General features: G+C 58.8%; 2 protein-coding genes across 2 annotated transcripts; both read right to left on the bottom strand.

Moving 5' to 3' along the window:
- Positions 1–6,838: 6,838 nt before the first annotated feature.
- On the bottom strand, positions 6,839–7,372 carry LOC131816492 (keratin-associated protein 9-4-like). Its single transcript, XM_059149298.1, has one exon. The coding sequence runs from the start codon at positions 7,370–7,372 to the stop codon at positions 6,839–6,841; it is 534 nt and encodes a 177-aa protein (XP_059005281.1).
- A 3,395-nt stretch (positions 7,373–10,767) lies between these two features.
- LOC131816634 (keratin-associated protein 9-4-like) lies at positions 10,768–11,301 on the bottom strand. The gene has a single exon (XM_059149557.1). The coding sequence runs from the start codon at positions 11,299–11,301 to the stop codon at positions 10,768–10,770; it is 534 nt and encodes a 177-aa protein (XP_059005540.1).
- Between the last annotated feature and the right edge of the window lie 1,402 nt (positions 11,302–12,703).

The raw sequence follows: 12,703 nt of genomic DNA, 5'->3' as shown, positions 1-12,703 counted from the left end.
AGGAAGTGGCAACATGCCTAGCGATGAGCCGAAGTCATGCCTGAGCCCAAGTCGGTTTCCCCACCAAGCCTGATTCCAGACTCCCACAGGCATCTGTCTCTTGGAGCCCCCACCCCCCAGCTGCATATCCCAGTGCGATCAAAGACTCTGGGCTGCAGGATATGCGAGTTCATCTCCTCCGTCTGTGAAGGCAGAATCAAGCAGGGCGATAGAAACAGCCGCAGGACACCCAGACGAAGCAAGCAGCAGTCACCGAACTTCCTGAGAGACAGCAGTCCCGCGTCATGCAGCAAAGCAGAGGGCTTTTCCACAGCGTGGGACCGGCCGACACACAAGTGGGTCAGTTCGGGGGATAACGGGAAGAGTTGGAGACTCTCGTCCTCTCCTTGTTAACCCGCCAAGCCTGTTCCCCAGCGTCAGTGGGTATACAGTTCTCGTTTTCTCTTCCTCCCTTCTTGCCTGCGTCCGTCTACCTCCCTGTCTCCCTGCCTCCCTCCTCCTCCGCTCTTCCTTCCTCTTCCTCCTGTGTCTTCCTCTTATACAAATGTGTGCCTGTCCACCGTGGTGAAGAAGGAAATACTGGGTCTGAGAGCAGAAGCCCGTAGACTGGGGATGGCGCCTTCAATATGCCAGCCGTGTATCTCGCATCTTCCTGCGCTCGGGACAACTTCTACCCAGCAGATCCGCATCTCTGGGCCTCGTGGGCGTTTTCATGGCGCAGCAGGATGGCACGCTGCCAGTGCATGCCACACCGAGAGAAATGCTCAACCAGTGCTTCTGGAGAGCCGGTTTGTAGAGATGCCAGCTCCCTTGTCGCTGAATTAGGGGAATCCCAATGAGTGTATTACGTCCTTTCTGATCTCGCTCTCGGGTATAAGCTTCCCGTGCAAGCTGGGACCCTGGACTGACAGTGCGTCTTGCCTGCGTCGCTTTCCCGCCCTCCGGCCACTGGCATCTGCCCTCCCCAGCGAAGCTACGTGCCTGGACGCTGATCTTCAGTGTCTCTTCTGGGAGGTACCAGGCGCTGACGTGACTTTCAGCCATTTCGTTCTTGAGTTCCTGACCCCTGCAGCGGGAACCTTGAGCCCTAAGTTGATAATTACTTCAGGAATTCAAGAAAATGTACATGAAGCATCAGGCCGGTACTTAGCAAGTAGGGAGTAGCCCAGGTCCTGTCCGTTTCTCGTTTCTCAGCACAGCTCACAATCCCCCAAGTCCTAAGAACCAGCAAGAGGCAAGTGCGGCGCTGACAGTCTGTTGAGAGCCTCCTGGATAGCTGGTCTCCAGGGCTGGTGGGTGCCCCCGACAGAAGCCGTCCTAGCCCCTCAGAGGTCCGTCCACTGCTCGCGGGAAGTGACCCAGGGCCTTCATCTGCCCTTCCCGTCAGAGCCTGGGTCCGGCCTCACATCGCTGAGTGCCGAGGCAGCGTCGTGCATGAGTGCCGGCCCAGAGGTGCCTGCCTTGGATCTGTCGGGATTCCGTTGAAGGCCCAGGCTCTTTTCTCTTTCTTCCTCCTCACGTGGGTCTCACCCCCACCCATCCCCAGAAGAGGCCCTTTGGTTTCCCTCCAGCGCTTCACGGTTTCTTCCCCAGAGGCCGGAGGTTGTTTGCTTCCCTTCAGCGCTTCCGAGCTCACGTATTACTCCAAGGCAACCCACACGCCCAACGTAGGGGCTCTCGGTCGGTGACGTCCCCCTTCCTTCCTTTTCTCGGTGCCCTGTAGATCCTGAGGCCATATCGCGTGCCAGTTGCGGAGCATGACGTGTTTATCCCAAAACTGCCCGAGTCGCTGCACACCCCTGCCACCCCCGCCTCCCGATCCCGCCTCCCGCCGAGGTCGTGAGGACCAGAAGGCACAAGCAGAATGGACCTTCCATGACCCCGGGAGATGTGCATTTGCAGACGCGGCCCACGGGCGCGAGTCCTCCGCAGGCTCCCCTGTCTCTGAGCAGGAGAAGTGCACGTTGCGCAGGCTGGTGCCGACCACCGCGAAAGGGCCCCCGTATTCCCAGGAGCTCTAAAGGGTAAGGCCGTTCCCTGACACTGGGCTGGAGGTCCCTGCGTGGTGCCACTCGGCTGTCTACCACATTGTCCCAGATTTCACCCGCATCTACAGGACAAGAGGACCTCCGCGGGCATCGAAGACACTCGGACCAGCAACTTGCTGGTGCTCTGGCCCAGGCTGTTGCCTAACTCGCCTGCTCGTGGGTATGTGAGCACACTTGTGCAATTGCCGGAGACGTAGCCTGGCGCCTGAGTGCTTCCCTGTCAGCTCGGCTCTGGGACAGAACGTCCCTAGATTCCCTCACCTCACATGGAGATAGGAATTTGTGGGGGCAGGCTAGGAGTCTCCAAACGTGTAATTAGTGCATGTGAGCTTTGACCTGTACAGAAACCGTTTGGTCGCGCGAGCCGTACGGGGACACGGACAGCGTTATGGTATGCAGATCGGTACTGGGTTTATTAAGACACTCATGTGAGAGTCCCTGTGTCTAGGGAGACATGCAGAAGGGTCCCGACAGGAAGAAATCAGCATCCAAGGACCATGAATGCACCGAGAAGGAAACCCTCCTTGCGCAGACACCAAGAGTTGCAAAAGAATGCATTTCTACCAGGTGTGAGGGGCTTTATTTCTCCAAGGTCGTCAGGCAGGATGACCATCTTGACTGTGGAGTCAAGGCAGAGATGTTGACTCCATGTCCGCATGCATGACGCTGGCAGGGGACTCCCAAGACCTGAGGAAGAAGAGAATCAGAAGTGGTCCACACTTCCTCCAGCCGATTCCCAAGGCTTTGAACAGGCAGGTGAGTAGCGGAAATGTTGGCGACTGCATGCTGGGTTTGGGCAACGTTTGTCAGTGTCCGTTTCCCCGCTGGCCAATCGGTGCTGTGTGCCGTTGTGGGTTGTTGGTGAGGCCGTTGTCAGGAGGAAGTGTGGCAGCCGCCGGACACGCAGCAGGGGTGGCCGCGGCCGCCGTGGGTCTGAGGTGGTCCTCCAGCAGGCGTTATGGCGGCGCTTTGGCTGGCAAGCAGGCTAGCAGCAGCTGGATCCACAGCCCTGGGCGAGGCATCCAGGCAAGCAGCAACAGGTGGGGTGGTAGCAGGTCCTCGTGCAGTACACAGGGGTACAGCAGGCTGGCTGACAGCAGCTGGAGCCACAGCAAGTTTGTCCGCAGCCGCTGGACCCACAGCAGCTGGGCTGACAGCAGCTGGACACACAGCAGCTGGGCCGGCAGCAGGTGGTCCTGCAGCAGGTGGTCTGGCAGCAAGTTGGGCGGCAGCAGCAAGGCTGGCAGCAGCAGGACCCACAGCAGCTGGACCCGCAGCCGCCTTGTCCACAGCCACCGCCGCACCCGCAGCAGCTGGGCTGGCAGCAGGTGGTCCTGCAGCAGGTGGTCCTGCAGCACGTTGGCTGGCAGCAAGGGGAGCAGCACGATTCGGTCATGGTGTCACAGGTGGAGGGGGAGCTTCTGTTCCGAGGTGAGTTTCTCAGATTCATTTGTCTCGTCCTCCTGTGGGGATTTTATGTACCGGGTCCCCACATTTGGACCAATGGGCATGACTTCCTTGCCCATTGTTGACATCGTTTTCCTGATGATGCGGGAATGGAAGAAGAGGAAGTTTTTTTCCCCGTAATGTTAGGAATCTTTAGCAAATAAGTGCTTAACGTGTTTCTTAATTGGGGATAACTCGTGGAAACATTTCAGATGAAAACAAGGTGGCCACATCAGCATCTGCGTTCGTGCTCTATGAATTTCATCGTGTGTTACAAGTCCCTTTGGCCTGGGAAGAGGTTGGCGAGTCGGCTTGGCGGTCCTTCCCCGGCGCTGGTCCCTGGCTTGCATGTAGACTGGCAGCATGCCTCGTGAGGAAGTGGCAACATGCCTAGCGATGAGCCGAAGTCATGCCTGAGCCCAAGTCGGTTTCCCCACCAAGCCTGATTCCAGACTCCCACAGGCATCTGTCTCTTGGAGCCCCCACCCCCCAGCTGCATATCCCAGTGCGATCAAAGACTCTGGGCTGCAGGATATGCGAGTTCATCTCCTCCGTCTGTGAAGGCAGAATCAAGCAGGGCGATAGAAACAGCCGCAGGACACCCAGACGAAGCAAGCAGCAGTCACCGAACTTCCTGAGAGACAGCAGTCCCGCGTCACGCAGCAAAGCAGAGGGCTTTTCCACGGCGTGGGACCGGCCGACACACAAGTGGGGCAGTTCGGGGGATAACGGGAAGAGTTGGAGACTCTCGTCCTCTCCTTGTTAACCCGCCAAGCCTGTTCCCCAGCGTCAGTGGGTATACAGTTCTCGTTTTCTCTTCCTCCCTTCTTGCCTGCGTCCGTCTACCTCCCTGTCTCCCTGCCTCCCTCCTCCTCCGCTCTTCCTTCCTCTTCCTCCTGTGTCTTCCTCTTATACAAATGTGTGCCTGTCCACCGTGGTGAAGAAGGAAATACTGGGTCTGAGAGCAGAAGCCCGTAGACTGGGGATGGCGCCTTCAATATGCCAGCCGTGTATCTCGCATCTTCCTGCGCTCGGGACAACTTCTACCCAGCAGATCCGCATCTCTGGGCCTCGTGGGCGTTTTCATGGCGCAGCAGGATGGCACGCTGCCAGTGCATGCCACACCGAGAGAAATGCTCAACCAGTGCTTCTGGAGAGCCGGTTTGTAGAGATGCCAGCTCCCTTGTCGCTGAATTAGGGGAATCCCAATGAGTGTATTACGTCCTTTCTGATCTCGCTCTCGGGTATAAGCTTCCCGTGCAAGCTGGGACCCTGGACTGACAGTGCGTCTTGCCTGCGTCGCTTTCCCGCCCTCCGGCCACTGGCATCTGCCCTCCCCAGCGAAGCTACGTTCCTGGACGCTGATCTTCAGTGTCTCTTCTGGGAGGGCCCAGGCGCTGACGTCACTTTCAGCCATTTCGTTCTTGAGTTCCTGACCCCTGCAGCGGGATCCTTGAGCCCTAAGTTGATAATTACTTCAGGAATTCAAGAAAATGTACATGAAGCATCAGGCCGGTACTTAGCAAGTAGGGAGTAGCCCAGGTCCTGTCCGTTTCTCATTTCTCAGCACAGCTCACAATCCCCCAAGTCCTAAGAACCAGCAAGAGGCAAGTGCGGCGCTGACAGTCTGTTGAGAGCCTCCTGGATAGCTGGTCTCCAGGGCTGGTGGGTGCCCCCGACAGAAGCCGTCCTAGCCCCTCAGAGGTCCGTCCACTGCTCGCGGGAAGTGACCCAGGGCCTTCATCTGCCCTTCCCGTCAGAGCCTGGGTCCGGCCTCACATCGCTGAGTGCCGAGGCAGCGTCGTGCATGAGTGCCGGCCCAGAGGTGCCTGCCTTGGATCTGTCGGGATTCCGTTGAAGGCCCAGGCTCTTTTCTCTTTCTTCCTCCTCACGTGGGTCTCACCCCCACCCATCCCCAGAAGAGGCCCTTTGGTTTCCCTCCAGCGCTTCACGGTTCCTTCCCCAGAGGCCGGAGGTTGTTTGCTTCCCTTCAGCGCTTCCGAGCTCACGGATTACTCCAAGGCAACCCACATGCCCAACGTAGGGGCTCTCGGTCGGTGACGTCCCCCTTCCTTCCTTTTCTCGGTGCCCTGTAGATCCTGACGCCATATCGCGTGCCAGTTGCGGAGCATGACGTGTTTGTCCCAAAACTGCCCGAGGCCTCTGCACAGCCCTGCCACACCCGCCCCCCGATCCCGCCTCCCGCCAAGGTCCTGAGGACCAGGACGCCCTCCGCAGGCTCTCCTGTCTCTGAGCGGGAGGAGTGCACGTTGGGCAGGCTGGTGCCGACCACCGCGAAAGTGCCCCCGTGTTCCCAGGAGCTCTAAAGGGCAAGGCCGCTGCCCTGACACTGGGCTGGAGGTCCCTGCGTGGTGCCACTCGGCTGTCTACCACTTTGTCCCAGATATCACCCGCATCTACAGGACAAGAGGACTTCCGCGGGCCTCAAAGACCCTCGGACCAGCATCTTGCTGGTGCTCTGGCCCAGGCTGTTGCCTAACTCGCCTGCTCGTGGGTATGTGAGCGCCCTTGAGCAAGGGCCGAGACGTAGCCTGGCGCCTGAGTGCTTCCCTGTCAGCTCGGCTCTGGGACAGAACGTCCCTAGATTCCCTCATCCTCACATGGAGATAGGAATTTGTGGGGGCAGGCTAGGAGTCTCCAAACGGGTAATTAGTGCATGTGGGCTGTGACCTGTACAGAAACCATTAGGTCGCGCATGCCGTACGGGGACACGGACAGCGTTATGGTATGCAGATCGGTACTGGGTTTATTAAGACACTCATGTGAGAGTCCCTGTGTCTAGGGAGACATGCAGAAGGGTCCCGACAGGAAGAAATCAGCATCCAAGGACCATGAATGCACCGAGAAGGGAACCCTCCTTGCGCAGACACCAAGAGTTGCAAAAGAATGCATTTCTACCAGGTGTGAGGGGCTTTATTTCTCCAAGGTCGTCAGGCAGGATGACCATCTTGACTGTGGAGTCAAGGCAGAGATGTTGACTCCATGTCCGCATGCATGACGCTGGCAGGGGACTCCCAAGACCTGAGGAAGAAGAGAATCAGGAGAAGTGGTCCACACTTCCTCCAGCCGATTCCCAAGGCTTTGAACAGGCAGGTGAGTAGCGGAAATGTTGGCGACTGCATGCTGGGTTTGGGCAACGTTTGTCAGTGTCCGTTTCCCCGCTGGCCAATCGGTGCTGTGTGCCGTTCGTGGGTTGTTGGTGAGGCCGTTGTCAGGAGGAAGTGTGGCAGCCGCCGGACACGCAGCAGGGGTGGCCGCGGCCGCCGTGGGTCTGAGGTGGTCCTCCAGCAGGCGTTATGGCGGCGCTTTGGCTGGCAAGCAGGCTAGCAGCAGCTGGATCCACAGCCCTGGGCGAGGCATCCAGGCAAGCAGCAACAGGTGGGGTGGTAGCAGGTCCTCGTGCAGTACACAGGGGTACAGCAGGCTGGCTGACAGCAGCTGGAGCCACAGCAAGTTTGTCCGCAGCCGCTGGACCCACAGCAGCTGGGCTGACAGCAGCTGGACACACAGCAGCTGGGCCGGCAGCAGGTGGTCCTGCAGCAGGTGGTCTGGCAGCAAGTTGGGCGGCAGCAGCAAGGCTGGCAGCAGCAGGACCCACAGCAGCTGGACCCGCAGCCGCCGCCGCACCCGCGGCAGCTGGGCCGGCAGCAGGTGGTCCTGCAGCAGGTGGTCTGGCAGCAAGTTGGGCGGCAGCAGCAAGGCTGGCAGCAGCAGGACCCACAGCAGCTGGACCCGCAGCCGCCTTGTCCACAGCCACCGCCGCACCCGCAGCAGCTGGGCTGGCAGCAGGTGGTCCTGCAGCAGGTGGTCCTGCAGCACGTTGGCTGGCAGCAAGGGGAGCAGCACGATTCGGTCATGGTGTCACAGGTGGAGGGGGAGCTTCTGTTCCCAGGTGAGTTTCTCAGATTCATTTGTCTCGTCCTCCTGTGGGGATTTTATGCACCGGGTCCCCACATTTGGACCAATGGGCATGACTTCCTTGCCCATTGTTGACATCGTTTTCCTGATGATGCGGGAATGGAAGAAGAGGAAGTTTTTTTCCCCCTAATGTTAGGAATCTTTAGCAAATAAGTGCTTAACGTGTTTCTTAATTGGGGATAACTCGTGGAAACATTTCAGATGAAAACAAGGTGGCCACATCAGCATCTGCGTTCGTGCTCTATGAATTTCATCGTGTGTTACAAGTCCCACTGGCCTGGGAAGAGGTTGGCGAGTCGGCTTGGCGGTCCTTCCCCGGCGCTGGTCCCTGGCTTGCATGTAGACTGGCGGCATGCCTCGTGACGAAGTGGCAACCTGCCTAGCGATGAGCCGAAGTCATGCCTGAGCCTAAGTCGGTTTCCCCACCAAGCCTGATTCCAGACTCCCACAGGCATCTGTCTCTTGGAGCCCCCACCCCCCAGCTGCATATCCCAGTGCGATCAAAGACTCTGGGCTGCAGGATATGCGAGTTCATCTCCTCCGTCTGTGAAGGCAGAATCAAGCAGGGCGATAGAAACAGCCTCAGGACACCCAGACGAAGCAAGCAGCAGTCACCGAACTTCCTGAGAGACAGCAGTCCCGCGTCACGCAGCAAAGCAGAGGGCTTTTCCACGGCGTGGGACCGGCCGAGACACAAGTGGGGCAGTTCGGGGGATAACGGGAAGAGTTGGAGACTCTCGTCCTCTCCTTGTTAACCCGCCAAGCCTGTTCCCCAGCGTCAGTGGGTATACAGTTCTCGTTTTCTCTTCCTCCCTTCTTGCCTGCGTCCGACTACCTCCCTGTCTCCCTGCCTCCCTCCTCCTCCGCTCTTCCTTCCTCTTCCTCCTGTGTCTTCCTCTTATACAAATGTGTGCCTGTCCACCGTGGTGAAGAAGGAAATACTGGGTCTGAGAGCAGAAGCCCGTAGACTGGGGATGGCGCCTTCAATATGCCAGCCATGTATCTCGCATCTTCCTGCGCTCGGGACAACTTCTACCCAGCAGATCCGCATCTCTGGGCCTCGTGGCCGTTTTCATGGCGCAGCAGGATGGCACGCTGCCAGTGCATGCCACACCGAGAGAAATGCTCAACCAGTGCTTCTGGAGAGCCGGTTTGTAGAGATGCCAGCTCCCTTGTCGCTGAATTAGGGGAATCCCAATGAGTGTATTACGTCCTTTCTGATCTCGCTCTCGGGTGTAAGCTTCCCGTGCAAGCTGGGACCCTGGACTGACAGTGCGTCTTGCCTGCGTCGCTTTCCCGCCCTCCGGCCACTGGCATCTGCCCTCCCCAGCGAAGCTACGTGCCTGGACGCTGATCTTCAGTGTCTCTTCTGGGAGGTACCAGGCGCTGACGTGACTTTCAGCCATCTCGGTCTTGAGTTCCTGACCCCTGCAGCGGGAACCTTGAGCCCTAAGTTGAAAATTACTTCAGGAATTCAAGAAAATGTACATGAAGCATCAGGCCGGTACTTAGCAAGTAGGTTGCAGCCCAGGTCCTGTCCGTTTCTCGTTTCTCAGCACAGCTCACAATCCCCCAAGTACTAAGAACCAGCAAGAGTCAAGTGCGGCGTTGGCAGTCTGTTGAGAGCCTCCTGGATAGCTGGTCTCCAGGGCTGGTGGGTGCCCGGGACAGAAGCCGACCTAGCCCCTCAGAGGTCCGTCCACTGCCCGCGGGAAGTGACCCAGGGCCTTCATCTGCCCTTCCCGTCAGAGCCTGGATCCGGCCTCACATCGCTGAGCGCCGAGGCAGCGTCGTGCATGAGTGCGGGCCCAGAGGCGCCTGCCTTGGATCTGTCGGGACTCCGGTGAAGGCCCAGGCTCTTTTCTCTTTCTTCCTCCTCACGTGGGTCTCACCCCCACCCATCCCCAGAAGAGGCCCTTTGGTTTCCCTCCAGCGCTTCACGGTTCCTTCCCCAGAGGCCGGAGGTTGTTTGCTTCCCTTCAGCGCTTCCGAGCTCACGGATTACTCCAAGGCAACCCACACGCCCAGCGCAGGGGCTCTCGGTCCGTGACGCCGCCCATCCTTCCTTTTCTCGGTGCCCTGTAGATCCTGACGCCATATCGCGTGCCAGTTGCGGAGCATGACGTGTTTGTCCCAAAACTGCCCGAGGCCTCTGCACAGCCCTGCCACCCCCGCCCCCCGATCCCGCCTCCCGCCGAGGTCCTGAGGACCAGGAGGCCCTCCGCAGGCTCTCCTGTCTCTGAGCGGGAGGAGTGCACGTTGGGCAGGCTGGTGCCGACCACCGCGAAAGTGCCCCCGTGTTCCCAGGAGCTCTAAAGGGCAAGGCCGCTGCCCTGACACTGGGCTGGAGGTCCCTGCGTGGTGCCACTCGGCTGTCTACCACTTTGTCCCAGATATCACCCGCATCTACAGGACAAGAGGACTTCCGCGGGCCTCAAAGACCCTCGGACCAGCATCTTGCTGTTGCTCTGGCCCAGGCTGTTGCCTAACTCGCCTGCTCGTGGGTATGTGAGCGCCCTTGAGCAAGGGCCGGAGACGTAGCCTGGCGCCTGAGTGCTTCCCTGTCAGCTCGGCTCTGGGACAGAACGTCCCTAGATTCCCTCATCCTCACATGGAGATAGGAATTTGTGGGGGCCGGCTAGGAGTCTCCAAACGGGTAATTAGTGCATGTGGGCTGTGACCTGTACAGAAACCATTAGGTCGCGCATGCCGTACGGGGACACGGACAGCGTTATGGTATGCAGATCGGTACTGGGTTTATTAAGACACTCATGTGAGAGTCCCTGTGTCTAGGGAGACATGCAGAAGGGTCCCGACATGAAGAAATCAGCATCCAAGGACCATGAATGCACCGAGAAGGAAACCCTCCTTGCGCAGACACCAAGAGTTGCAAAAGAATGCATTTCTACCAGGTGTGAGGGGCTTTATTTCTCCAAGGTCGTCAGGCAGGATGACCATCTTGACTGTGGAGTCAAGGCAGAGATCTTGACTCCATGTCCGCATGCATGACGCTGGCAGGGGACTCCCAAGACCTGAGGAAGAAGAGAATCAGGAGAAGTGGTCCACACTTCCTCCAGCCGATTCCCAAGGCTTTGAACAGGCAGGTGAGTAGCGGAAATGTTGGCGACTGCATGCTGGGTTTGGGCAACGTTTGTCAGTGTCCGTTTCCCCGCTGGCCAATCGGTGCTGTGTGCCGTTCGTGGGTTGTTGGTGAGGCCGTTGTCAGGAGGAAGTGTGGCAGCCGCCGGACACGCAGCAGGGGTGGCCGCGGCCGCCGTGGGTCTGTGGTGGTCCTCCAGCAGGCGTTATGGCGGCGGTTTGGCTGGCAAGCAGGCTAGCAGCAGCTGGATCCACAGCCCTGGGCGAGGCATCCAGGCAAGCAGCAACAGGTGGGGTGGTAGCAGGTCCTCGTGCAGTACACAGGGGTACAGCAGGCTGGCTGACAGCAGCTGGAGCCACAGCAAGTTTGTCCGCAGCCGCTGGACCCACAGCAGCTGGGCTGACAGCAGCTGGACACACAGCAGCTGGGCCGGCAGCAGGTGGTCCTGCAGCAGGTGGTCTGGCAGCAAGTTGGGCGGCAGCAGCAAGGCTGGCAGCAGCAGGACCCACAGCAGCTGGACCCGCAGCCGCCGCCGCACCCGCGGCAGCTGGGCCGGCAGCAGGTGGTCCTGCAGCAGGTGGTCTGGCAGCAAGTTGGGCGGCAGCAGCAAGGCTGGCAGCAGCAGGACCCACAGCAGCTGGACCCGCAGCCGCCTTGTCCACAGCCACCGCCGCACCCGCAGCAGCTGGGCTGGCAGCAGGTGGTCCTGCAGCAGGTGGTCCTGCAGCACGTTGGCTGGCAGCAAGGGGAGCAGCACGATTCGGTCATGGTGTCACAGGTGGAGGGGGAGCTTCTGTTCCCAGGTGAGTTTCTCAGATTCATTTGTCTCGTCCTCCTGTGGGGATTTTATGCACCGGGTCCCCACATTTGGACCAATGGGCATGACTTCCTTGCCCATTGTTGACATCGTTTTCCTGATGATGCGGGAATGGAAGAAGAGGAAGTTTTTTTCCCCCTAATGTTAGGAATCTTTAGCAAATAAGTGCTTAACGTGTTTCTTAATTGGGGATAACTCGTGGAAACATTTCAGATGAAAACAAGGTGGCCACATCAGCATCTGCGTTCGTGCTCTATGAATTTCATCGTGTGTTACAAGTCCCACTGGCCTGGGAAGAGGTTGGCGAGTCGGCTTGGCGGTCCTTCCCCGGCGCTGGTCCCTGGCTTGCATGTAGACTGGCGGCATGCCTCGTGAGGAAGTGGCAACCTGCCTAGCGATGAGCCGAAGTCATGCCTGAGCCCAAGTCGGTTTCCCCACCAAGCCTGATTCCAGACTCCCACAGGCATCTGTCTCTTGGAGCCCCCACCCCCCAGCTGCATATCCCAGTGCGATCAAAGACTCTGGGCTGCAGGATATGCGAGTTCATCTCCTCCGTCTGTGAAGGCAGAATCAAGCAGGGCGATAGAAACAGCCTCAGGACACCCAGACGAAGCAAGCAGCAGTCACCGAACTTCCTGAGAGACAGCAGTCCCGCGTCACGCAGCAAAGCAGAGGGCTTTTCCATGGCGTGGGACCGGCCGAGACACAAGTGGGGCAGTTCGGGGGATAACGGGAAGAGTTGGAGACTCTCGTCCTCTCCTTGTTAACCCGCCAAGCCTGTTCCCCAGCGTCAGTGGGTATACAGTTCTCGTTTTCTCTTCCTCCCTTCTTGCCTGCGTCCGACTACCTCCCTGTCTCCCTGCCTCCCTCCTCCTCCGCTCTTCCTTCCTCTTCCTCCTGTGTCTTCCTCTTATACAAATGTGTGCCTGTCCACCGTGGTGAAGAAGGAAATACTGGGTCTGAGAGCAGAAGCCCGTAGACTGGGGATGGCGCCTTCAATATGCCAGCCGTGTATCTCGCATCTTCCTGCGCTCGGGACAACTTCTACCCAGCAGATCCGCATCTCTGGGCCTCGTGGCCGTTTTCATGGCGCAGCAGGATGGCACGCTGCCAGTGCATGCCACACCGAGGGAAATGCTCAACCAGTGCTTCTGGAGAGCCGGTTTGTAGAGATGCCAGCTCCCTTGTCGCTGAATTAGGGGAATCCCAATGAGTGTATTACGTCCTTTCTGATCTCGCTCTCGGGTGTAAGCTTCCCGTGCAAGCTGGGACCCTGGACTGACAGTGCGTCTTGCCTGCGTCGCTTTCCCGCCCTCCGGCCACTGGCATCTGCCCTCCCCAGCGAAGCTACGT

This window comes from Mustela lutreola, chromosome 15, assembly GCF_030435805.1.
Source record: "Mustela lutreola isolate mMusLut2 chromosome 15, mMusLut2.pri, whole genome shotgun sequence".
In the NCBI taxonomy this organism is placed as follows: domain Eukaryota; kingdom Metazoa; phylum Chordata; class Mammalia; order Carnivora; family Mustelidae; genus Mustela; species Mustela lutreola.
The sequence above is the reverse complement of the archived record's forward strand: the minus strand, read 5'-3'. Positions and strand labels throughout refer to the sequence as shown.

What these genes read in the sequence shown, in the direction of transcription:
- LOC131816492 (XM_059149298.1), bottom strand. Translation starts at nt 7,372, where the DNA reads ATGACCGAATCGTGCTGCTCCCCTTGCTGCCAGCCAACGTGCTGCAGG.
- LOC131816634 (XM_059149557.1), bottom strand. Translation starts at nt 11,301, where the DNA reads ATGACCGAATCGTGCTGCTCCCCTTGCTGCCAGCCAACGTGCTGCAGG.